Source organism: Dermacentor variabilis, chromosome 8 (genome assembly GCF_050947875.1).
Source record: "Dermacentor variabilis isolate Ectoservices chromosome 8, ASM5094787v1, whole genome shotgun sequence".
In the NCBI taxonomy this organism is placed as follows: Eukaryota; Metazoa; Arthropoda; class Arachnida; order Ixodida; family Ixodidae; genus Dermacentor; species Dermacentor variabilis.
The window spans coordinates 74,634,091-74,661,177 of record NC_134575.1 but is presented as its reverse complement, the minus strand read 5'-3'; the positions used below and the strand labels follow the sequence as shown (position 1 = coordinate 74,661,177).

General features: G+C 47.6%; 1 protein-coding gene across 4 annotated transcripts in view; it reads left to right on the top strand.

Moving 5' to 3' along the window:
- The window catches only part of LOC142591107 (uncharacterized), a 157,775-nt gene extending 131,665 nt beyond the window's left edge, over nt 1-26,110 (top strand). For all 4 annotated transcript variants that reach the window (XR_012830343.1, XR_012830342.1, XR_012830344.1 and 1 more), the window contains one exon: nt 25,896-26,110. Coding sequence is in view for 1 of the 4 variants with exons in the window: in XM_075703491.1 (XP_075559606.1) it covers nt 25,896-26,002 (107 nt within the window). In the remaining 3 variants the exon portion in view is untranslated. The remainder of the gene's footprint in view (nt 1-25,895) is intronic.
- The last annotated feature ends 977 nt before the right edge of the window (nt 26,111-27,087 follow it).

Sequence of the window (27,087 nt, the reverse complement as noted above, 5' to 3'; positions counted from 1 at the left end):
ACATTGAGCTAGGGGGGTGGGATGCTAGTGGTCACAGCTGCAGCCGAGGTAACAAAGCCCATCTGCGCAGGCGGCTCCAGTGGTGTTTGCTGATCGGATGGTGCCATTTTCTGTTACAGCAGATGTGCCGGTCAGTCCAGCCGAGCCGAGAAGTGCAATCTGCGCAAAATACAGAAACGCGTCATTCTTGTTCGGGAACCGCTGACGTGCCCACTGAAGAAGCTAGCGTGCGTGCCACTTCTTATAGTCGTCGGCACTGATGACGGTGAACTGGAGCGCAGATGCTTCTGGTCACAGCTGCCACCGAGGTAACAAAGAAGCCTATCTGCGCCGGCGCCTCCAGTGGTGTCTGCCGATTTGATAGTGCCCTTTTCGGTTAACGTAGATTTGCCGGTCAGTCCAGCCGAGCCGAGAAGTACAATCTGCACAAAATACAGAAATGGGATCATTCATGTTGGGGAGCCGCTGACGTGCCCACTGATGAAGACGTCGTGCGTTCCACTCCTTATAGTCGTCGGCTCTGATGACATTGAACTGGCGGGGATGCTCCTGGTCACAGCTGCCGCAGAGGTAGCACAGAAGCCCATCTGTGCAGGAGCCTCCTGTGTTGTCTGCCGATCAGATGGTACCCTTTTCTGTTAACGTAGATGTGCCGGTCTGTCTTGCCGAGCCGAGAAGTGCAATCTGCACAAAATACAGAAACGGGTTCGTTCTTGTTGGGGAGCCGCTGACGTGCCCACAGAAGAAGCTGTCATGCGTGCCACTTCTCATAGTCGTCGGTTCGGATGACGTTGAACTGGGGGGCGAATGCTCCAGGTCACAGCTCCTGCCCAGGCAACAAAGAAGCCCATCTGCGCAGGCGCCTCCAGTGATTTCTGCCGATCGGATGGTGCCCTTTTCCATTACTGTAGTTTCACCGGTCAGTCCAGCCGAGCCGAGAAGTGCAATCTGCACAAAATAGTGAAACGGTTCATACTTGTTGTGGAACTGCTGACGTTCCCACTGAACAAGTTGTCGTGCGTGCTTCTTCTTATAGTCGTCGGCTCTGGTGACGTCGAACAGGGGGGAGGATGCTTCTGGTCAGAGCTGCGTTCGAGGAAACAAAGAAGCCCATCTGCGCAGGTGCCTCCAGTGGTGTTTGCTGATCGGATGGTGCCCTTTTCTGTCACTGCAGAGGTGCCGGTAAGTCCAGCCGAGCCGAAAAGTGCAATCTGCACAAAATACAGAATCGCGTTCATTCTTGTTGGGGAACCGCAGACGTGCCCACTGAAGAAGCTGTCGTGTGTGACGCTGCTTATAGTCGTCGGCTCTGATGACGTCGAAGTGGGGGGCGGATGCTCCTGGTCACAGCTGCCACCGAGGTAACGAAGAAGCTCCTCTGCGCAGGCGCCTCCAGCGGTGTCTGCCGATCGGATGGTGCCCTTTTCTGTTACTGTAGATGTGCCGGTCACGCCATCCAAGTCGACAAGAGCAATCTTCACAAAATAAACAAACAGGTTCATTCTTGTTGGGGAGCCGCTGACGTGCCCACTTATGAAGCTGTCGTGCGTGCCACTTCTTATAGTCGTTTGCTCTGATGGCGTTGAAGTTGGGGGCAGATGCTTCTGGTCACAGCTGCCGCCGAGGTAACAGAGAAGCCCTTCTGCGCAGTCGGCTCCAGTGGTGTTTGCTGATCGGATGGTGCCATTTTCTGTTACAGCAGATGTGCCGGTCAGTCCAGCCGAGCCGAGAAGTGCAATCTGCGCAAAATACAGAAACGCGTCATTCTTGTTCGGGAACCGCTGACGTGCCCACTGAAGAAGCTAGCGTGCGTGCCACTTCTTATAGTCGTCGGCACTGATGACGGTGAACTGGAGCGCAGATGCTTCTGGTCACAGCTGCCACCGAGGTAACAAAGAAGCCCATCTGCGCCGGCGCCTCCAGTGGTGTCTGCCGATTTGATAGTGCCCTTTTCGGTTAACGTAAATTTGCCGGTCAGTCCAGCCGAGCCGAGAAGTACAATCTGCACAAAATACAGAAATGGGATCATTCATGTTGGGGAGCCGCTGACGTGCCCACTGAAGAAGACGTCGTGCGTTCCATTCCTTATAGTCGTCGGCTCTGATGACATTGAACTGGGGGGGATGCAAATGGTCACAGCTAACGCCGAGGTAACGAAGCCCTTCTGCGCAGGCGCCTCTAGTGGTGTCTGCCGATCGGAGGGTGCCCTTTTCCGTTACTGTAGATGCGCCCGTCAGTCCAGCCGAGCCGAGAAGCGCAATCTGCACAAAATGCCGAAATGGGTTCATTCTTGTTGGGGAGCGACTGACGTGCCCACTGAAGAAGCTTTCGTGCGTGCCACTACTTATAGTCGTCGGCTGTGATGACGTTGAACTGGGGGGCGGATGATCCTGGTCACAGCTGCCGCCGAGGTAACGAAGAAGCCCATCTGTGCAGGCGCCTCCAATGGTGTCTGCCGATCGGATGGGGCCCTTTTCTGTTAACGCAGATTTGCTGGTCAGTCCAGCCGAGCTGAGAAGTGCAATCTTCACAAAATACAGAAATGGGTTCCTGCTTGTTGGGGAGCCGCTGACGTGCCCACTGAAGAAGCTTTCGTGCATGCCACTACTTATAGTCGTCGGCTCTGATGGCGTTGAAATGTGGGGCGGATGCTCCTGGTCACAGCTGCCGCAGAGGTAGCACAGAAGCCCATCTGTGCAGGAGCCTCCTGTGTTGTCTGCCGATGAGATGGTACCCTTTCCCGTTACTGTAGATTCGCCGGTCAGTCCAGCCGAGCCGAGAAGTGCCATCTGCACAAAATACAGAATTGGGTTCATGCTTGTTGGGGAGCCACTGACGTACCCACTGAAGAAGCTGTCGTGAGTGCCACTTCTTATAGTCGTCGGCTCTGATGACGTTGAACTGAGGGGCGGATGCGCCTGGTCACAGGTGCCGCTGAGGAAACGAAGAAGCCCATCTGCGCGGGCGCCTCCAGGGCTGTCTGCCGATCGGATGGTGCCCTTTTCCGTTACTGTAGATGTGCCGGTCAGTCCAGCCGAGCCGAGAAGTGCAATCTGCACAAAATACAGAAACGGGTTCGTTCTTGTTGGGGGGCCGCTGACGTGCCCAATGAAGAAGCTGTCGTGCGTGCCACTTCTTTTAGTCGTCGGCACTGATGACGTTGAACTGGAACGCAGATGCTTCTGGTCACAGCTGCCACCGAGGTAGCAAAGAAGCCCATCTGTGCAGGCGCCTCCAGTGGTGTCTGCCGATCGGATGGTGCCCTTTTCTGTTAACGTAGATTTACCGGTCAGTCCAGCCGAGCCGAGAAGTACAATCTGCACAAAATGTAGAAATCGGTTCATTCATGTTGGGGAGCCGCTGACGTGCCCACTGAAGAAGACGTCGTGCGTTCCACTACTTATAATCGTCCGCTCTGATGACATTGAACTGTGGGGGTGATTAAAATGGTCACTGCTGATGCCGAGGTAACAAAGCCCATCCGCGCAGGCGCCTCTAATGGTGTCTTCCGATCGGATGGTGCCCTTTTCCATTACTGTAGATGTGCCCGTCAGTCCAGCCGAGCCGAGAAGTGGAATCTGCACAAAATACATAAAAGGGTTCATACTTGTTGGAGAGCCGCTGACCTGCCCACTGAAGAAGCTGTCGTGCGTGACACTTCTAATAGTCGTCGGCTCTGATGACGTTGAAGTGGGGGGCGGATGCTCCTGGTCACAGCTGCCGCCGAGGTAACGAAGAAGCTCATTTGCGCAGGCGCCTCCAGTGGTGTCTGCCGTTTGGATGGTGCCCATTTCCGTTACTGTAGATGTGCCGGTCTGTCTTGCCGAGCCGAGAAGTGCAATCTGCACAAAATACAGAAACGGGTTCGTTCTTGTTGGGGAGCCGCTGATGTGCCTACTGAAGAAGCTGTCGTGCGTGCAACTTCTTATAGTCGTCGGTTCTGATGACGTTCAACTGCGGGGCGAATGCTCCTTGTCAGAACTGCGGCCGAGGTAACAAAGAAGCCCATCTGCGCCGGCACCTCCAGTGGTGTCTTCCGATCGGATGGTGCCCTTTTAAGTTAATGTAAATTTGACGGTCAGTTCACCCGAGCCGAGAAGTGCAATCTGCACAAAGTACAGAAGCGGGTTCATGCTTGTTGGGGAGCCGCGGACGTGCCCACTAAAGAAGTTGTCGTGCGTGCCACTTCGTATACTCGTCGGCTCTGATGACGTTAAACTGGGAGCGGATGCTCCGGGTCACAGCTGCCGCCGAGGTAACGAAGAAGCCCATATGCGCAGGCGCCTCCAGTGGTGTCTGCCGAAGGGGTGGTGCCCTTTTCTGTTACTGTAGATTAGCCGGTCAGTCCAGCCGACCCGAGAAGCGAAATCTGCACAAACTACCGGAATGGGTTCATTCTTGTTGGGGAGCCGCTGACGTGCCCACTGAAGAAGCTTTCGTGCGTGCCACTACTTATAATCGTTGGGTCTGATGACGTTGAACTGGGCGGCGGATGATCCTTGTCACAGCTGCCGCCGAGGTATCGAAGAAGCCATTCTGCGCAGGCGCCTCCAATGGTGTCTGCCGATCGCATGGTGCCCTTTTCTGTTACAGTATATGTGCTGGTCAGTCCAGCCGAGCCGAGAAGTGCAATCTGCACAAAATGCAGAAAGGGGTTCATTTTTGTTAAGGAGCCGCTGACGTGCCCACTGAAGAAGCTGTCGAGCGGGCCGCTTCTTATAGTCATCGGTTCTGATGACATTGAACTGCGGCGCGAATGCTCCTTGTCACAGTTGCGGCCGAGGTAGCACAAAAGCCCATCTGCGCCGGCGCCTCCAGTGGTGTCTGCCGATTTGATAGTGCCCTTTTCTGTTAACGTAGATTTTCCGGTCAGTCCAGCCGAGCCGAGAAGTACAATCTGCAAAAAATACAGAAATGGGATCACTCTTGTTGGGCAGCGACTGACGTGCCCAGTGAAGAAGCTTTCGTGCGTGCCACTTCTTTATAGTCGTCGGCTCTGATGACGTTGAACTGGGGGGCGGATGATCCAGGTCACAGCTGCCGCCGAGGTAACGAAGAAGCCCATCTGTGCAGGCGCCTCCAGTGGTGTCTGCCGATCGCGTGGTGGCATTTTCCGTTACTGTAGATGTGCCCGTCCGTGCAGCCGAGCCGAGAAGTACAATCAGCACAAAATGCAGAAACGGGTTCATTCTTGTTAACGAGCCGCTGACGTGCCCACTGAAGAAGCTGTCGTGAGTGCCACTTCTTATAGTCCTCGGTTCTGATGACGTTGAATTGCGGCGCAAATGCTCCTGGTCCCAGCTGCGGCCGAGGTAACAAAGAAAACCATCTGCGCCGGCGCCTCCAGTGTTGTCTGCCGATCGGATGGGGCCCTTTTCTGTTAACGTAGATTTGCTGGTCAGTCCAGTCGAGCCGAGAAGTGCAATCTGCACAAAATACAGAAATGGGTTCCTGCTTGTTGGGGAGCCGCTGACGTGGCCCCTGAAGAAGCGGTCGTGAGTGCCACTTCTTTATAGTCGTCGGCTCTGATGACGTTGAACTGGGGGGCGGATGCTCCTCGTCACAGCTGCCGCTGAGGTAACGAAGAAGCCCATCTGCGCAGGCGCCTCCAGTGGTGTCTTCCGATCAGATGGTGCCCTTTTCTGTTAATGTAGATTTGCCGGTCAGTCCAGCCGAGCCGAGAAGTGCAATCTGCACAAAATACAGAAATGGGTTCATTCTTGTTGGGAGCCGCTGACGTGCCCACTGAAGAAGCTGTCATGAGTGCCACTTCTTATAGTCGTCGGCTCTGATGACGTTGAACTGCGGGGCGGATGCTCCTGATCACCGCTGCCACTGAGGTAATCAAGAAGCCCAGCTGCGCGGGCGCCTCCAGCGGTGTGTTCCGATCAGATGGTGCCCTTTTCTGTTAATGTAGATTTGCTGGTCAGTCCAGCCGAGCCGAGAAATGCAATCTGCACAAAATACAGAAATGGGTTCATTCTTCTTGGGGATCCGCTGACGTGCCCACTGAAGAAGCTTTCGTGCATGCCACTACTTCTAGTCGTCGGCTCTTATGACGTTGAACTGGGGGGCGGATGCTCCAGTTCACAGCTGCCGCCGACGTAGCAAAGAAGCCCACCTGCGCAGGCGCCTCCAGTGGTGTCTGCCGATCGAATGGTACCCTTTTTCGTTACTGTAGATTCGCCGGTCAGTCCAGCCGAGCCGAGAAGCGCAACCTGCACAAAATACAGAAATGGGTTCATGCTTGTTGGGGAGCCTCTGACGTGCCCACCGAAGAAGCTATCGTGAGTGCCACTTCTTATAGTCCTCGGCTCTGATGACGTTGAACTGGGGGGCGGATGCTTCTGATCACAGCTACCGCTGAGATAAAGAAGAAGCCGATCTGCGCAGGCGCCCCATTGGAGTCTGCCGATCGGATGGTGCACTTTTCCGTTACTGTAGATTTGCCGGTCAGTGCAGCCGAGCCGAGAAGTGCAATCTGCACAAAATACAGAAACGGGTTCATGCTTGTTGGGAGCCGCTTACGTGCCCACTGAAGAAGCTGTCGTGCGTGCCACTTCGTATACTCGTCGGCTCTGATGACGCTGAACTGGGGGGCGGATGCTCCTGGTCACAGCTGCCGGCGAGGTATTGAAGAAGCCCATATGCGCAGGCACCTCCAGTGGTGTCTGCCGATCGGATGGTGACGTTTTCCGTTACTGTAGATTCGCCGGTCAGTCCAGCCGAGCCGAAAAGCACAATCTGCACAAAATACCTAAATGGATTCATTGTTGTTGGGGAGCTGCTGACGTGCCCACTGAAGAAGCTTTCATGCGTGCCACTACATATAGTCGTCGGCTCTGATGATGTTGAACAGGGGGGCTGATGCTCGTGGTCACAGCTGCCGCCGAGGTAACGAGAAGCCCATCTGCGCAGGCGCCTCCAGTGGTGTCTGCCGATCGGCTGGTGCCCTTTTCCTTTACTTTAGACGTGCCGGTCAGTCCAGCCGAGCCGAGAACTGCAATCTGCAGAAAATACAGAAATGGGTTCATGCTTGTTGGGGAGCCTCTGACGTGCCCACTGACGAAGCTGTCGTGAGTGCCGCTTATAGGTGTCGGCTCTGATGACTTTGAACTGTGGGGCGGATGCTCCTCGTCACAGCTGCCGCGGAGGTAACGATGAAGCCCATCTGCGCAGGCGCCTCCAGTGGAGTCTGCCGATCGGATTGTGCCCTTTTCCGTTACTGTAGATGTGCCTGTCAGTCCAGCCGAGCCGAGAAGTGCAATCTGCACAAAATACAGAAACGAGTTCGTGCTTGTTGAGGAGCGGCTGACGTGCCCACTGAAGAAGCTGTCGTGCGTGCCACTACTTATAGTCGTCTGCTCTGATGACGTTGAACTGGGGGGCGGATGCTTCTGGTCACAGCTGCCGCCGAGGTAACAAGGAAGCGCATCAGCACAGGCGCCTCCAGTGGTGTCTGCAGATCGGATGGTGCCCTTTTCGGCTACTGTAGATTCGCCAGTCAGTCCAGCCGAGCCGAGAAGTGCAAACTGAACAAAATACAGAAACGGGTTCATGCTTATTGGGGAGCCTCTGACGTGCCGACTGAAGAAGCTGTCGTGCGTGCCACTTCCTTTAGTCGTCGGCTCTGATTACTTTGAACTGGGGGCGGAGGCTCCTTGTCACAGCTGCCGCCGAGGTAACGAAGAAGCCCATCTGCGCAGGTGCCTCCAGTGGTGTCTGCCAATCGGATGGTGCCCTTTTCCGTTACTGTAGATGTGCCGGTGAGTCCAGCCGAGCCGAGAAGTGCATTCTGCGCAAAATACAGAAAGAAGTTCATGCTTGTTGGTGATTGCATAAACAACGATGTCATTCTCATTATTTTGAAAGACAAGGCGCCTATCACATTATTAAACAATCGAAAACTCGAGAAATCCTAAACAAAAAAGTGGACAATAACATCATGCAAAGTGCCACTGGAGAACAGTACAGAGTTCATGCTTGAATAATGCTTGAAGGGCGCATCAGAAAAGGCCAGGTGAGATAAGCACCCAACTGGCTGAGTTTCGGCGTAAGTTTTAGAACGTTGTCTTTGCAATGTCAGGACTCAGGTGTAGGGTTCTACGCCAATAAACATAACGGAACTTTCCAACAACATGCCAGCACTGTTGAACGGCTTTCAAGACAAACCTTCAGACGGAAAACTTCCATTTAAGTGCAACTTTTTTTCAAAAAGATATCTATATATCACGAGAAAGAGAAAAATATAAAGTGAAGTAACCCTGTCTTCAAAACACAGAGCTGACAATAATGCCGTCCTAAGTCGATGCCGGAAGGTTAAATACCATTACTCACCAGTCTTTCGTCTCGACTAATGTCGGTAAGCGATCCTTATTCCTTTGCTTCAGCCACAGAGCAGCCGGGGGCCACAACACCGTTTAGGTCGCGAGTCTCGCTCTCTTTTGCGTTTCCTTCCTCTTGATGCAGCGTGGCGCACGCACAGTGGTGGTATTGCGTGCTGTACATGTGTCGATTTACCAAAGTCGCGTACCATGACCGGCAACACCGCAAGCAGTGCGTCTTATGTAGAGGAATTCTTGCGTGCTCATTGACTCCCCCCCAGGTTGGAAAAATTTAAACCGAAGTTTAGACTGCGCTTTCTCTGCAAAACACACTGCTTACAGAAATGCCGCCCTATGTCGCTACTGAAAGCTTAAATAAAATTCGAATGAAACTTCTGCGGTTACGATATTAAATAAGTGTGGTCAATAGATATGGACAAGCGCCAATAGAACTAATGCCAACGTTTTCCCCCACAATTGGCAACACAACGAGCACCTTGCGTCGCTGCTTCCCACAGTTAATTATTTTAATAATTACATTCAGTGCTCCTAAATGAGCCAGAAACGTTAAAATCTCGCTACACATTATGCCTACGATGCTACCCATTACCACAGAACATAAATATTGTGTAACGTATCGTTGTTCGAGGACACTTAGGAACGTAATATAATATGGCCGGCAGTGTAAGGCTTTCAAGCAGTTGCTCAAGATATTTGGTTAGTACATACGGCAGTCCGAAGACAAAGCCTGTTTTAATAAGGTTGCACTTGATGCGCACGTATTTAACTTCGGAAAAAAATTATCGGAGCTTCTTCTCCTCACTCCCGGTTTTGTTATAATTTATCCTGATGACATTTGGAGGTATATGAGGACTGCAAGCAAAATTCTTCCACCTCTCGTAAAACACTCCCATAACTCCCCGGAGAGTGTGAATGCACAATTCATGGAAAACGGGGCATCGCGGTTAGACCACAGAATTTGTGCTTTCTGAGCATATTAAACATCGTGTGTCCCTTATTTTCGTCCAATATATAAAGGTGCTGTGTTTTGTTAACCAAGGACATTGGGCTAAGCAGCTGTATACGTTGAATACCGAATGAAAATACGGAAAAAGCGATAGTTCTCTAAATATTTGCGACCTTTTAGTCAGGCCCAGAACGTAAAAGTTTCCACTCACAACAAGTTTAGCATAACACCCTTCACTCCCCTTCCTTTGTCACTATACTTTCATTCGGTGTCTTCTTGTACGATGGTTTTAGCATTCTAGGAAAGCATTGCGCATAGAGGCAGGATGGTATTGTACAACGTTTTAATAAGTAATGTTTCAAAAGTTGTAATTAACCTACACAAGTTATCAGTCATCCCTGAGAACATACTTCCTACTTCAACGAAAAAAAATAACGTGCCTGGAACAGTTCACCGAATAAATTTGTGAGAAGGAACTACACGCCTCTTATAACGCATGAAAATCGCGAGGGCACGAGTATTCACTTATAATTGTCAAAGTGCATAAATCACCTAGACACTTCAAACTTTCTGTACACGCTACCCATGTGTTGGCCACCGTTTGCCCTAAATAATAATCTGCTTTTTTTCACTTCATCAAAGGGCAAAACCGCTATAGCTATTATGTATAACGATTCGTAAAAGACCAAAAACGAGGATAAGCCAATACTCATTTGACCTCTAATATCACATAGACTTCTAAATTCGGCTTCATATTTCCCGTAACATGTTGTACATTTGCACAAAGTATAATATCCGTGAGCTATATAGTTTTTTTAGAAAGCCATAAAGAGAGACAGATAACGTTTCTGAGCTGCTTCAAGGCTCAATAACATCTTGGCTGTAGAAGGGACATTCGAAAAAGACAGCCCAATCAAAGTAACACACTGGAGAACGCAAGCAACCAAAAGTGCAAGAAAAGCCGAAGCAGAAGGCACTATGCAGACACTACCCATTGAACTCGTCAAAAATTTGCAGGTGAATTGAACAGATCAATCACAAGGGCAGAGTATGCGATAGCTGAAAACGTTAAATTATGCATGTTTCGCGTGCCTTGTCATGTTTGCGGTCGAAACAATAAGAGCGAGCATCGCTGAACTTGAGCTCGATAAATCTGAACGCGTAACACTCAGATAAAAATGAATCATTGGTTGTTGTCGTTTCAACATTTCTTTTTCGCCTCTCTAGCGAATGGTGTCAGCGACGCAGCGTTGATTATATACGGGTGTGTCTGTACGTGTTGTCATGCTGGCAACTGTTGTAATTGCTTAGACTCATATCTACAACTGCGGTAAGCGGGAAACAAGAGACGGTAAATTCGATACAGCAGCATAAACGACCGCCTCGTTTATTTACCAACCGTAGCAGCGATGACATGCACGCTTTCGCGAGAGATCTCCATGACCTATGAATGAGTAGTGATGCAGGAAATATTTCCTCTAATAATATTTATGGAATGGTGCAAATCATCAGTACGATGAAGGTAAAAAGCAGGGAAATCAGCCATGACCACAAGTATATATATATATATATATATATATATATATATATATATATATATATATATATATATGAGCACGAGGCAGCTGAGCACGAGGTCGCGAGATCGAATCTCGGCCACGGCTGCCGCATTTCAATAGAGACGAAGTGCGAAAACACCCGTGTACTTAGATTTAGGTGCACGGTAAAGCACCCCAGGTGGTCTAAATTTCCGGAGTCCTCCACTACGGCGTGTCTCATAATTAGAAAGAGGTTCTGGCATGTAAAACGCCATAATCTATATATATGGAACACAGTTGCCGCTGTTTAGGTTGTTCGGCCGCTCACATAGATTAGTATTGAGTGGCACAACGCGGCTCATAATCGCTGATATGTATGTTTCGCCACGTTTCGACATTATTTTATATCACCGGTGCACCGTTTCCACGATATTTGAAGCTACCAATTAACAATCTGTGGCTGCAGATGTCGATCAACGTAAACAAATGCACCGCTTTGGTAAATGCGAAGCGGAAGGCTGCGCTCTAAGACTTCTTGCACAGGCGAAATGTCTAAAGCATGTGTAAAAAGTATTCAAAATTTTATTTATTTTATTTTATTTTATTTATGCAGCATTGATTTAGACACAGTGAAGGTCTTGGATGGCAAGGCTAAAGGCAGTACATTGTCTGCCTGACTAAGGCCCTGTCACCCATACATTGCTCAACAGTGCGGTAGCATATAACATACAGATAGTATACACACATATCAATAGCGTGGATTAGACATACATAGCATACATTGCAAACATACGTGCATTAAATTCAACAATCACTATACAACTTTCCAAGTAGAGATAGTTTAGGATCAACAGAGTAATATGAACACGAAAAAAAAAAACTTTATCTATTTACAAGCACAAAATGAAACGCACTTAAAATAATTGTACGTAAAACACACAAAAACCAATTAGCACAATGTCAATCAGAAAGGGAAAGCAAATATTTTTTCATGGCACTTTTAAAGCAGTTTAATGATCTGAAGTTCTGCGCTATAGTGATCGTGTTAGGATGTGCATTTACGAAGGATGGGACTAAGTATGCTAGTTGTTTTCTACCGTAGTTCGTCCTGCAAAATGGAACTCTAATATGGTCATGCCTGAAATTGTATTGGGTGTAGCTTGAGAGGTGGTTTTGATAAAGAATGAGTGAATTTTTCACGAGTTCGCCTCGTATGTATATAGCGAGCTTAGGTTCGTACAGTTGATTAATTTTTAAAAGTGCATGCTTTGTGAAAAAAGGTGCCGTGTGATCGCGGGGTCCAAGGTTCTCAACACAGCGAACTGCTTGTTTTTGGAGACATATCAATCGATCCAAGTTTGATTGGAATGTAGTCCCCCATACCAACAGGCAATAACTAAGATGAGACTGAATTAAAGCATAATACAGACGGCGTTTCAACCAAGTAGGAACAAGGTATCTAATTTTACACAATATGCCTATTGACCTACAAACGCTAGAATGAATCTTCGTTACATGAGCTGTAAAACTCAGGTTCTCATCAAAAAGCACACCTAAAAATTTAAAAGCGAGTTGCAAGTGCGGAAATCAGCGACAACGAACTCCAAGGCACCCGCTTCGTCAGGCGGGATTGAGCGCGGCTTTATCGGCCACACTGCTTGTACAACAGCACGCTTAGGCATGCTCATCCAGTAGTCGGTCAGTGCGACATGGCTTCCAGGTATGACATGTCGCACCGGAGAAGCCATTAATAAATATTCACGATCCACGAAACAAACAAACGACGCACAGTCAACATGGGCATAGGTGCATAAATCAACCGGCGAATGTCCGGAACCATTCCAAAACGTTTCCATCTGCGTGCGGCAGAGGGCAGCACATAAAAGGGAAAAAGGCAGATAGTATCTTGCACCGCACGTTTTCTTTTCTTTTTACTTTTTTTCTTTTAGCAGCTTGAGTAACGAATTATCCATGTATGCATTCTTACGAAGCCAAGATAAACCAGAGGTTGTTCTACCAGCTTTTTTATTGTTAAATCTTTGATTGGTATCCCACTTTTGGCAAGTACATATGAGTGATCGAAACAAAATATATATGAAATAGAATGGCACCCCGCATACAGTGCCGGCAAAGTAAATGCAAGCCAATAACAAAAGATTGCCTCTCTCTCTCTTGCAAATAAACAACACAGAACGATTCCTGTTATTCTGAAGGCATAATCGGCATTTATCTCTCAAGAACCTACTCGAAAACAGCCCATTAACACAACAATTAAGCATAAAGTTGCTGATATATAAATACATTGGGACAGTAAAAATAACCAAAACAAAGGAACAGTTGTGAGAGATACCAAAGCAAGTTCCAATTTGGTGAGTTTCAGCGTCGTGTTAGTGACACTGCCTCCAGTAAAAGAAAATCGCAGGCCTGCGCGACACTCGCACCACACTTACAACGTAAGCTAAAGAGGCGGCTGAGCTTTCAATTCACATTGCGTTGTTTTCACGAGAACGAATCAAAAGTACGCCCATAGTTGAAGGCGAGCTGCAAGGATTATCTGTTCAGGATTCTGCTGAGCTTGACTTTGCCGGGTTTCATCCGCGTGCGTAGCTCTACGATTCACTTCTTCACCAGCGGTTAGTGCTTTGCGAGCAGGTGCCCTAACGTGTACCGAAGAGTAAACGCTCATTAACAGACTACGCGGCGCAAATCTCACATCCCTTGACACGTGCCACGATACAATGCAATTGCTACATGTCGCTACAACTGATGGAGTACGAAGCTCCTGCAATGCCAACTTTGCAATGCAATGCAACTGAATGCCTATCACAAGGCTTACTGAAGGGTGCGTCACAAATGCACTGGGAATGGGCTGCTTTTGAATGAAGGCCTCTCACTTTAGTAAAACAATTTACTGACCTACGCCGCGAGTGGAATGCGTTTGTGACACGCTTCAACTAACCTGTCGCAAACATGGGTAATTGAGTGTGCGCCGCTTAGCGTGAGGAGAGTGAGGGAACAATTCTAAGCGATCATGGAAATTGCCGCGTCACGCCTTTTGTATTGGAGTCCATGCGCAGTCTTCTCGGGAGTGCCACCAGATGGTGCAACGTGTTCAGAAAGAAACGCGAGACGAGTCCTGTGGCTGCGTGATGCATGTCTCAGCGTTCGCACGCAACCGCGCGCCATGCATTGCAGAAGCCACATGCAGGCTTTGCGGTGGCGGCGCCAGATGGCGCCGCGTATTCTTAGGCAAGGTCACTACTTTTCATCAATACGTTTCGAATGCGATGCCAAAAAATCATCATCATCACCACCACCATGAGGCACGCAAGTCGAATACTGATGCATTACAAGCATCATTCATAACTCCTTTCGACCGTAGCAATAGGTTATGTCACTATGCTGATTCAAAGCTTAATGCAATACTGTTCCCAGTTATCGTAAGAGGGGTTGCGCCTAATATTTAATGAGATAACCATTCTTACGGTACTTCACGCACTTTACTGAGGCTATGGAATCTATCTGTGTATGTGTACTTCTATCTACGTATCTATGTATATTCGTACGAGTATCTAACCGTTTTACGACTTCGTGGGCCACTGCCTAGTCCGTGGTCGAATTAGTAGCGCATGGGGCTTCTGTGCTCAAGGAAGAGGGTTGCGAACCAGCCATCGCAGCAGCTTCGTTCACTGAGGATGTGGAAATGCGCACATACGTGGCGCTCTTCAAGAAGCCTATTTCACAACGACATGGGTCTCTGTAGATGCGGGACTGGTTAGGTACCGCTGTTCAAAGGAACTTATTGCCGCCAACTTATAACACTCGGTATGTGCCACTCGGTCTGTGCTACTCTTACACGGACCTATCTGATGCAAACTTCATTGAAGAGCGGCACACAGATGTGTGCCGCTCTTCAGGGAACGTCCCTGAAGCAAACTTCGGTAATTCAACAATTGCCATTCAAAAGATTCACCCTATAACGCCCAAAATGATCCATGAATATTATTGGATTGTAGTAGGAATCAAACCCACGTCACAAAGGTTCTTCGTCGACCGTTACCTGACATTCCTCATTTGAAAATCAAATTATGGGGTTTAACGTGCCAAACCACTTTCTGATTATGAGGCGTACCGTAGTGGAGGACTCCGGAAATTTCGACCACCTGGGGTTCACTAACGAGCACATAAATCTAAGTACACTGGTGTTTTCGCATTTCGCCGCCATCGAAATGCGGAAGCTGCGGCCGGGATTCTATCCCGCGACCTCGTGCTGAGCAGCCCAACACCATCGCCACTGAGCAACCACAGCGGGTGACATTCTTCATTGAACGTCTTTTACGCCAAGGATTTGCTGAGCTGTGCCACGAATGCTCTGTGTATGTGCCAATCTTTAATGAGCTTTTCGCCAACTTTAGTCACTGTGTATGCGCCACGAGTGTGTGGCAAGAGAGGGAAGAATTTTCAGCAATGGCACATGCCGGCATACAGAGCTTCTCGTCTCGTAGGTCACAGGTTGACTTTTGGCATTGCGATAAGATGGCGCAGCGTGTTTAGAAATAAGTTGGTGAGACGAGCCCGGCAATCGCATGGGGCGTTGCTCAGTGTTAGCGCCCACCATGTGTTCGCAAGGAATCGCGGTACAGGAACCCCACTGAAGTACAAACCTCCTCCATCACTTGTTTCGACCATGGCAATAGGTTCTCTTACATTTCTTTGAAAATGTTTCTTTATTAGCCGAAATAAAATTATTTGAACTGCGGCAAACCCCTCACTCTCCGCCAGCATAGACCCTCACTCCACTTTCGCCTTATCTAGCCATCGCATTCCTTTCGTTATCCCACACCGGAGACGGAGGATTACGCAATGCATAGATCACGGGCCCCACTTTATTTCTCGCGTTTTTGATGCTCTGGCACTTCCTGCTACCGTCTCACGCGTGAGCTGTTTCGTTTCTCTCATTTCGTGCTGTGGACTTAAAAACCTGGCTAGCGTATATTGCCACACGAGCAGAGAGGGAGATGTAGGCCGATGAAATAGCTGGATCTCACTATGGATTCCAACCGAAAATGGGACATACTTTAGTTTTGTGCACGCACGACTGCAAGACTTGGGAGCAATCAGAGGAAATGGAAGAATCGCTGGCACTTGGTTAGTAGACTTATTTCTCCCTACTTTCAACTGTCTGGAGAGCCACCAGATAAAACTAAACACTGAGGTAGCCACGCATAAATCTCGTTCTCACTTGTTGCGCTAAGGGACCTTCCAGCAATACTAATTACGCAGGCGCATTTCTGCGTCTGACATCGTTTCTCCGGCTGGTAGCATTGCTGCCTTGAGCAAAAGGGCGCGCTGCACTTGGTTCGAAATATCAGCTGTTTTCGTGGCACGCAGTTGTGTAACACATTGCGCACATGATCATCAGCGAGCAGTCATATATCCTGCGCTTTTCAGTTTGAGATTCTCAAATCTGTAGAGGGCGCTACGTGCTTTTGAACCCGCTATTATATGTACCACTGTATTAGGTTCTTTGCCTTCAGGCGATGGATGGATTTAAAGATTCCCATGGCCCTGCTAGCAGAAGCTCTACACCAAGCAAAGCAATCGCCGGGCCAGCGACTTATTCTAGAAAATAAGTTCTCTATTGTAGTCGTTAAACAATTGTTCCACAAGCAGTGCGAATGTTTAATCCAACCGATACTTTCATGAAGCAGCGCAAAACACATTAACCCATAGCAATGTGCCAGACCCGGTACTACACCAAAACCTGCACCGGAAGAACTATGTTTGTCTTACACGCTATGGTTCATTGACCATTAGCCGCTGACCTACGAAACAGCAATGAGCTGAAACAACTTAAATAAAGGCAGTTGTAGAAAAGAACCACGCAGGGTACAAACTCAAACAAAAAAGCTTACCCGCTTCGCCACTTAACTGACGAAGTGGTATCCACGCCAACCTCGAGGGTGTAAATGTTCTTAGTATGTATTCTCACAAATTCATCGTACGCGGTGGCTCGAAAGATCTCGCAAGCGTAATAGTGTGCATACCATTTCATGGTCAACAATACAGAATATTTCACTTAGTAAAGCTTCTCGTCGTAAACGTATCCGCGATGAAAATTCATCAAGCTTTGGCCAATGGATTTCTTTGCCCACCCCCAGGAGTGTAGGTCCTACCTCCAGGAGTGTAGGGGTTTCTGCGTGAGGAGGGAGGTGGAGGGCGATTTTGTTGATTTCCGGAAAAGGGCTTCTATAGTGTCTGTCACCTTGCGGTCTAGTTTGGGATAGAGGGTATTAAAGAGAAATCGGCTCAGTATGAATGCATGGATGAGATGGCATATTTTGCGCTGTATAAACCCATAATGTTTGGAGTAGACACGCCGCATGAGATGTGCAAGTGAGGTCGTCTTGTTTTGAAGTTTTTTGGTAGCGAAACTATTGTGTCCGGTATTTCGCAAGCATATGGTGTTTAGCTCCGGTAAGGGTTCTCCCTCCATTGCTATGTTGATGCACGTAGTAGGGAGGGTGCAGGGTTTAGGACGCTTGATTAGGGGCTCATCTTTGATTGGGAAGCAAGTCAGGCCTATAGAGCGAGCGCACTGCTGTGTGTGTGTGGTTGCCTCTTGGAGTGTGTCTTCTATTTGCCCATCGTTGCCTGTTGTGGTCCACAAAATGATATCATCGGCACATAGAGTGTGTCGGAGGTATGGTATGCGGTGTAGAGAAGCAGATAGGGGGATGACGGCGATATTGAATAGCAATGGTGATGGTACTTCTCATTGTGGTTTCCTAATACTTGTATTTTTAGTGGAAGAGAGATTTCAATGACTGGCTACACAGGCTAAAATTAGTGGCAACGGAGACAGACACCACTGAGGAGAGAGCGAGCGTGCAGGACGACTCCCATCGACGGATGCGTGAGGAGTAGGAGCCATACGGTGAGGCGAGTAACGGTGCGGGTTGGCATATGGGCGAGTAAACGGTGAAACGGAGCTGAATATGGTGACGTCCAGGAGGTGTGGCAGTGAAAACGGGGCCAATGCGGATGCAACGGAAGCAAATGTGTTTGTTGTCCGGAGTTCTCCACTCAGCAGGGTTGCGGTATATGGGAGTGGAATACAGATCCCTATGAGGCGTAGCTGTCGGCACCGGTCAGGCGTCCGGTCGGGCAATGTCTCCTTTACTAGATGACTGCCGCGTTGTCCGGTAAACTCGGTTCCGTGCCCTCTCCCTTTTCTTGTCTCCGCGGAAAGGCAACGAGCGCCTCTCATGGTGAACGCCTGCAACTTAGAACACGTGCTGCGGCCTTTAAGATGACCATGGCATCTGTAACCGTCTCGGAGGCCTGCGATAACGCTTGCTAACAGACGACCACTCATATAACGCACAGGCGGAAGCATTGAGCCGCCGCAGCCACATGCGCCGGAAGTTGAAAATGCAACGAAATTTATACTGACTACTGGACTGGTAATCGTATACTGGACTAAAGGAACCGCCGCTACAATGGCATAGCGAGCAACGGGCGGGCATCTAGTACAGGAGGCATTGGGTCGGGAGAAAAAGCATGCAACAGAAAACGTAGGTTTGCGAATTCTTGTCGCACAACCGCCCGAATGAGAGAGATCGCCGAGGCTTGCAGGTCAATGGTGGGGTCAACTGGGCGTGGATGAAACGGCGCAGGACTTGTAGCCTCGAGCTCGCGGCAAACAATACGGGTGACGTTTTATTTTAAGGGTAGTGAAACGGTAAGGTCGATGCAAGATGACCTCGCAGCCGTGTGAGGGAGCCGGAAGAACTGTGGAATGATGCTGCGGCTTTTGGCGAGCTCAAGGCGGCGGCATCCCTCAAGAGAAAAGTGTATAATACCTGTGTCTTACCAGTACTCACCTACGGGGCAGAAACCTGGAGGCTTACGAAAAGGGTTCTACTTAAATTGAGGACGACGCAACGAGCTATGAAAAGAAGAAGGATGGGTGTAACGTTAAGGGATAAGAAAAGAGCAGATTGGGTGAGCGAACAAACGCGAGTCAATGACATCTTAGTTGAAATCAAGAATAAGAAATTGGGGGGGGGGGAGGCACGGGCAGGACATGTAATGAGGAGGGAAGATAACCGATGGTCATTAAAGGTTATGGACTGGATTCCAAGGGAAGGGAAGCGTGGCAGGGGGCGGCAGAAAGCTCGGTGGGCGGAGGAGATTAAGAAGTTTGCAGGGACGACATGGCCGCAATTAGTACATGACCGGGGTTGTTGGGTTGTTGGAGAAGTATAGGAGAGGCCTTTGCCCTGTAGTGGGCGTAACCAGGCTGATGATGATGATTCCTTGACAATGACGTCGATGGTGGACACATTGTTGAAGACCAAGAACTTGAACGTGTCGTCCACAATCCCTTTGAGTTCGTGGCCGAATTTGTCAACCTCGGCCATTTTCTGGAGGTCTTTCTGGCAAAGAGCGAGCACGTCTTGTATGTGTGAGACATACGGTTCAGTAGAAGACTGAAATCGGGTAGCAAGCTCTTTTCTAGGAGTCCGCTGCCGACCGGTGCGATTTCCAAAGAGGTCGCTGAGCTTCTCCTTGAAAGCATCCCAGCTGGAGATATCGTCCCCGTGTGTCCGGAACTGAACACGAGGATTTCCGCCCAAGTAGAGGATAACATTCACTAGCCTAATGGTAGGGTCTAAGTGGTTGTTTCAGCTAACACGCTCATGCAGGCTGAGCCAGTCCTCAACGTCCACATTATCTTGGCCGGGGAATATGGCAGGATCGCGGGAATTGGTAACCGTAACCTATGGGGTTGTCGTGGTCGCACGAGTAGAAGCAGACGAGGTGTCGTCACCGGTAGCCATGACGGAAAGCAGGACGGTGCGGCCGCTGTAGAGCTCCGTGGAGAGGACAGAGGAACGGTACCCTCCATTAAAATGTTACATGAACGAAGGATTAAGAACTGCACACTATTTACAAAGTATATTTAGAAAGAATAACTGCAGAGCTGGCCAGTTCAACAGATAGTTCGATAGCCAGAGAGCCTTCGTCATCTTCGTCGGGGAGCCCGCGTGCATCGTCAACATGAAAGACTCAATACGCATGTATCAATAGTTTGACGGTATTTGTGAAAGGGCATTGTACCGTTCCCTCGAAGGGTTCATTGAGGGGAAAGTTGCAAGAGTGCCAATTTGTGGGTGTGCTACCATAGAGCATAGTTTGCATTGTTTATTTTAAATAGCGAGGTTCTTATCGTACATAAATTTTGTCAGTTATTGTGCCAACACAATTTTGTGCCAGATTAGCAGTTCTTTCATAAATTTTTTGACAGGTCGTTAACAGTGCGTTTAGGACATTCACTTAGACGGTAATGATAATGTGCCCTTTATAGAAGTTGCGAGGACCACAGTCGATTATTTGTGGAATCTAGGTAATGAAACTCACAGAAACGCAAAGTACTATTATGGAGCACAGCTCAACTAGGCAGCCGAACTCTTAAGTATTTTAGGGATATGCTCGAGGAAAGAGTAACGACACCAGCGTCTGTCAATCGCAAAAAAAAGATACCCTGGTTTTGAACTTTCTAGATTTTGACGGCCTCCAACAGAGGATCCACTGAAAGCCACCTAGCGGTGCATTTCTGAATCGTAGACGGGGAGAATGCAATCGGTTTTCCCTGTAGCCACCATCCGTCACATTGTTGTTCCCGCCGGGGAGCCATTGCCCCTTGTTCAGGGAAATCCAGTTTGCTTCGCCGTTGGGCTCATTGCCCGCTGCTCTTTTTTGGAACCGAAGAACCGCTGCCCGACTGAAGCGCTACAAATGCCACTAGGCAAACCTGCTTTTGCTTTTCAATAGAAACAGCCGACACTCCATTCTTAAGCTGTCAAAACGTGTAGTCCTTGCCTCCACCAAAGCCAGCTGCAAACATCTTTTCTATGATACAAAGATGGCAGACGTACGCGGCTACGTTTTTACATTCGTGAACGGAAGAAAATTTTGAGATGGAGGAACCATAATTGCTTATTAGATAATTACCACAATGATCTAAGTTTTTATTGCAAAATAATGGAAGACGCATGCGTCAGCCAGGCTTCGGTTTTCGTTGTTGTGGGCATACGTCATGCCATAGAAATTATCGTCATCGTGAGCAGGATTGATAGTTTTAAAAAGGCAGTTGGTGTTATCTGGACGAAACAATTGTTCAAACGAAACGAAAATGGCCCCTTTGCCATTGCGTGCCTGAGTTGGTGGGACGGGTGTACACTGAATTCTGATTTCGCCAAAGCACTCTCTCACTACGTTTGATTAATGTGAGAAGCCATGCGCTTTAGGACTCAGTCAGCAGGAACGAATGCATATGTTCTCGTGTTGGGTATGCCGAACTCGGCGCAATGCAGCAATTTGGTGCTTTTTCGATTAGTGAATGACAGCGTTCTTTGGGTTCTTGGGTGAAAATACCGTTTGGTAGCACTTTCAAGCACATTTCATTCCGTTCAGCAGATTCAGACAAAAACCTCCTTCATTGCACGAGCCAAACACTTTCAATGCTGCATTCAATCGACGGCAACTCACGTGCTTTATTGCCAGAAGAGAGGGAATGATTGTGTGCTCGTATCGGTAACCGGGTCTTCCTTAGAGAATAGATAGATAGATAGATAGATAGATAGATAGATAGATAGATAGATAGATAGATAGATAGATAGATAGATAGATAGATATATAGATAGATAGATAGATAGATAGATAGATAGATAGATAGATAGATAGATAGATAGATAGATAGATAGATAGATAGATAGATAGATAGATAGATAGATAGATAGATAGATAGATAGATAGATAGCGTCAAAAGGTCTCATTGTAAGCAAAGAATGGTAATAGCTATTTTACCGCCGTATTTCACGTCGAATTTCTCGGGCCCCTGTTTCTTCGCAATTGATTGAGACGCTTCAAAAAAGGTATATCTAATGTAAATTTCAATAAATGTACTGTGTACTCGTTTTATGTTTTGTCGTACGTCATAAAATAGCATTCAGCTTAAACGTGTGAAAACATTTACGTGTTTAAAGCAGCCGACTGTTCGAATGTGATATCTCGCGCGAACTCATGTGCTTTGTTGGCAGCCGCCATATCTCTACTACCGCGTATCACCCAACGGCATTAGAAGCAGTTGAACGCCTTCACCGTAACTCAAAGCCGCCTTCATGGCACGCCAGGTTTGGTCTTCTTGGCCTGAAGGCCTTCACCTTGTCCTGCTAGGCGTGCGCCCTTCTTTCAAGGAAGACTTGGACTGGGCCGCTGCGGAGCTGGTCTATCGCAAAACGTTGTGGTTACCCGGTAAATTTTTGACACCAGCTGCTATTGCCACCCCCGACCCAGACAGCTATTTTCCCCAGCTCCCCTTTCTGTTTGCACGCTTGCGTCCTTGCCCTGGTAGGGCACCATCATCAATTATGGTTTTTGTGAGCAAAGACATGCCTACAGCGAGCCACGTTTTTTTATGGCGTAAAGGCATCCGACCATTTCTTACGCCGCCCTATGACGGCCATCTAGATGTACTCAAGCGGAAAGAAAACTGTTACGAACGACCTCAAAAGAGGTGAAGGAGTGTAGGAATAGACAGGGTCAAACTAGCCTACCTAGCGACCTCGTCATGAACATCCGCTTTCAATAACCTTGCAACCGCTGAAATGAGAGAACTGTCCGATCGCCTGACATCAAAGACTTCTTGGGGAAAGCTGCAGTGCTGCTCTTCTCCTTTAAGGAGGTAGGGTTGGGGGAAGTTCGGCTGCAGCCTCGTGATCTTTCTAGGACGCCTTCTGTATGGGCTTCCGGTGAGTGTGCTTAGTGCGGCGAGCTGTGAGATAATGAGATCAGAAGGAAAAGTATAAAAAAGAGCCTTTCTGGCTCCTGCCATTGGAACCACGGAGGAAAGAAACAAAATAGAAGAGGCCCTGACGTCACGTTTTTGAAGCCCGAAGTATAGCCATGTTGGTAAACCATCCAGGTTGGGTGGCTGACCATCAGCTCGTCACAGGAAATAGGCGCGAGCGTTGAGCTAGCAATGCTACGAGCCAAAGGAAGTATGTGCTGCCGGTGGGCATCAGAACAAAGCCTACGAAACGTCTAAAGCAGTTTTACTGAAGCAGACGCCATCCTGTGTTTTTGCGTGGCACGTTAAAGAAGGCGACAACTACTCGCGCCGGGCTTACTTGTCTCTGTTTCTGGCTGACACACACATTTGTGACGGCTAAACACAACTTTGGAACTTACACACTACACTTCAAAGTCAGCTTGCCTCGCGAACAGAATGTGCTGCGAAAAAGGCACGTCGAGAAAAACCTTATCTCAGTTTGCGTAGGCCTGGAGCGGCAGCCAAAGCTTCAGGAGCGCGGTTGCAATGTCAGCATTGAAATTTGGGGTACCAGTGCCCGTGATCCGTTCTGAAAAACAACACGTGACATCTCCGACACACATTCTCCGTCACGTCCTTGCTGGCCTGGGCCTCTGTTTACGTTTTGCTTCCTCTGGAGTCCGAATGGTGGTCAGGTCATGCGCTCGCTATCATATTATTGCCGTGGACGTAACCTCAGCCCCTATACTGTTCAACACTTGTTAGTAGTGAGAATGCAGGGAATGGCGCACAGTATAAAACATATCGCACATTTATTCGTACTGATCCAGAAAATTGGATGCAATTCTTTTTATTTTGTGATACCTTCTATATATAACACGTTATGAGCAAGCAAATGTATACGGCGTGTTTTGCAAAACTATATTGGCGTAACATTCATGATAAGAAACAATTACTCCTCTGCCTGCAAATGTAACTTGAAATTGAAGACAGCAGTGTAAAATTGGCAGTGCGAACTTCAAGTGCATTCGTCACTACATCTTTATAAATTGCGAATATGACGAAATTAGGTTTTTGTCGCGAGTGTGTGGTTCGTTTATTTATCTTATTCATGCTCAAATAATTTCCAACATTCGTCTTCAAAAGCTACGGTGGCGATCGAGAATTTCTAGATGGGCGGTTATTTATGAAAATAATTAAAAACTAATGGAGGCGTATTGGGACGGTAATTCGGCATAAGGAAAGAATAAATTTGATACTATCACTCTGTGCAAATATAGCTACTGAGAAACAATACCGTAGGACGTGCTCATGATATCTTAAGTTGCTTATGCGCTTCATTCCTGAATCATCGGAAAACACTACTCGGCAGGCCAAATCAATATCACCCTGACTGAATGTCGTGAGGCTATGCTATGTATTGACGCGTGTGTTAATGCAAAATGGACACTTTTCTGCACTCATCAGGCGGACTGCAGTGTAGGCAGTGATTGCCATATTCACGAGTTCGAAATTATTGTCAACACCAATGCGTTGTGCAAGAAAAATGAATCAAAGAACTTAACGAAACACTTATTGCAGCTTAAGGAAAATAGTGGGCTATCATTACTGTTTCAAAGCGCGACGCTCTGAAATTTCAACTTGAAAAGCAACAGACAAGGCAACTTTCTCGCTAGCTGGGCTTAGTTAGACTACCTTGCATTACAGAGACTACAACCACACTGGCACGGGCACCGTACTGAAACGAAGTAGCTGAATTCCCTGTGTGCAACATAGAGCCCCCATAACGCGGTTGCAAGCCATAGTATTTTGCTACTGGTTGAAAACTTGTTTTCTGTAGGGCGGAATCTTGATAGACAGGTATTTTCGAAAATTGTGTTGGAAATTCTGTAAACATAGGGAAGATGCGAATTAAAGGCGACTTTCTCAGCATTGTCTTTACCCCCAAGAGGCATACATTCTAAAATAACCTGAGCTAGTACTTAAAGGAGTAATTATGCGAATTTTAATTTTGATTCATAATCAAATGAAGTCATGGCTTGATGAGGGCGCTTCATTCATGTTCACCGTATGGTGAGGCGTTGACACATCACCCATGTCCCATTAGGTTAATGAAACCAATAATTCCAAGTTTCCAATGTCTCAAGGCGGAGATCAATTTCTAGATGACTGTTTTACACGTCTTGTAATGCGATCAATCATTTCGGCGTTTCGGTTACAAAGGTTCTGTAGGCCAATTCACATTGTTCCTTGTTTGCTTGCTTCGATAGCTTTAGAAGGTTGGGCCCTGTAATGAGGACAACACCAAAGAAGTCCCCTTGCCATGGCACCTTCCTGTTTTAAAAATTTCTAGCGCCATTTTCTAAAATACCGTGCAATAAATAACTATTCCTTAATTGCGATGTTCCCCGCAAGTCAAAATAATGTGCTGTGAAACTAAGTCTTCTGGTCCTTATTGTGAATGGAGCAAATCGAGATGCTGCAATTCAGTAGGGCGTTAGACAGACTGGTTGTATTTCTAGCCATTAGAGTGCTGTGATGAAACTGGCTTTGGAACATAATATTCCGTTGTCGGTCTGAACATAATTTTGCGTTTACCCGTAAAGCAAATATTCCTATTTAAAGGCATCTGTATAAATATCTCTCGTCCATCTTTGTGATTCGTACTATTTGTCTGATTTTACCAGAAACCACACTGCGTCCAATGAGCGCGTTTATTCGCCGCGTACCTGCTCTCATCAGATTGCGTGTTTCGTGAAGTCATAGGGAAGAAAGAATGTTCCACATCCGCCCACCATGGCTCTGAATGACGCTGGCTAACACAAGGGCTAGATCTACTGAAGTATAAATACCGAAGTTAGGGGACTAATTTTGCGGCGTCACCGTAGGCGAATTGGTAGAGCAATGCACGCGTAATGCGGAAGCTCTGGGTTCGGCTCCAACCGGTGACACGTTATCTTTTCATCCAGTTTCATTTCACTACGTTTTACTAATTTCTACGTTAGAATTTCAACTGCAACTATCTTACCCGGTGCATTTTCTTGACTTCACCGTCTTTTGGATTTACCTGCTCATTATTGACAAAATCAAGCCCCACAGCTCCCCTTCTTATCTCGCATATGCAACATAAGCTAATTCGAATATTCTATGGCTTTGAATTACCACACAGGCTGCATATTCTGCAAATAATCTTTAAGCAAAGAATTTCCATATTCTGTTTGTTTCAGATGCACCAATAAAAAGCCAGACCCCTTTGGAAGCTGCAAATACGTTCGTCAAGAAGGTATATATCCGTTATGCTGTAATTGGTTGCGTGCATGTTAGGGGCTCCTGAAGGCGAAAAGTAGCTCCTTTCGCGAGTTGTTTGTAACCAACTTGGTGCCTGAGATATGAGATCAGAAATCCACTCGCTAAATGCGTAATAAATCATTATGTGATGTAACTCTTCTGTCCTTTATTGTGCCATTTTAAACATTGAAGACTTTATCAGTTGTTCTCACCATGTGAAAGCAGATATCTACTCAAGGGTCACTGAACAACGGGTGCTGACGAATCTCTGTAAGATACGCCATGTGGATTGTCTTAGTAAAGGGCCATCCTGCATAGCACAGAGCCCTGTTTATTTCTGTTGAATGCTCATGGGTAGCATGCTTAGTTTCTATTCGGATTTATACCACACACAAGCTAGACAAGGTTGCTAGCACTGACCAGTCTCTAGACGTCTACGTGCAGAGTGAAGACTACTTAACTGCACAGTTTATTCAGATCCTCTGTTAGCCCAATGAGTACCTTTTACCACTGGAATTACGTCTCTGTTAAATGAGTTCTTAACTGTCTGCAAATGCATTTTTGTACGTAGACTGCTAAAAGGGTCGTATTAATTCACGCTATCGCGCTTATATTGTAGTGCTATGTCTTCGGTTCTCTGTGTAACATCACATGATAACATCCCTATGTCTCAACGTCCTAGCAATGATATCGCAGTAGTGCCTGCCTACCTAGGCATTTTCGCATCATCGCCACCAACTAACCTGAGAAAAAGTTATTTCACCTTCTTGAGTACCTACTTCCGAGCTTAAAGAAAATTTCCAAAGTGTAGGATAGTAGTATAAGGTGAAACCGAACATTCCACGTAGATCCGTTTTAAATTATTCTGAGAGGTACAGGTTACACAATCTCACAAAACAAAAGCAATTTTCTTTCGTTTTGTTTTTCTCAACACATGCGTGATTAAGATACGATTTTATGCAACGGCCGTTTAAGCCATCGTGTATGCAAAGTGCATTCGCATCTTTAGTCGTGGTCGTATATTACAGTGACTATAACATACACCCTTACGCCTTCACTGAAAGCAATTCTGCTCATAAAGACATCCATTGATTGTTTCCCTTGCCAGGCAAAACCCCATTTGTGAGGAAG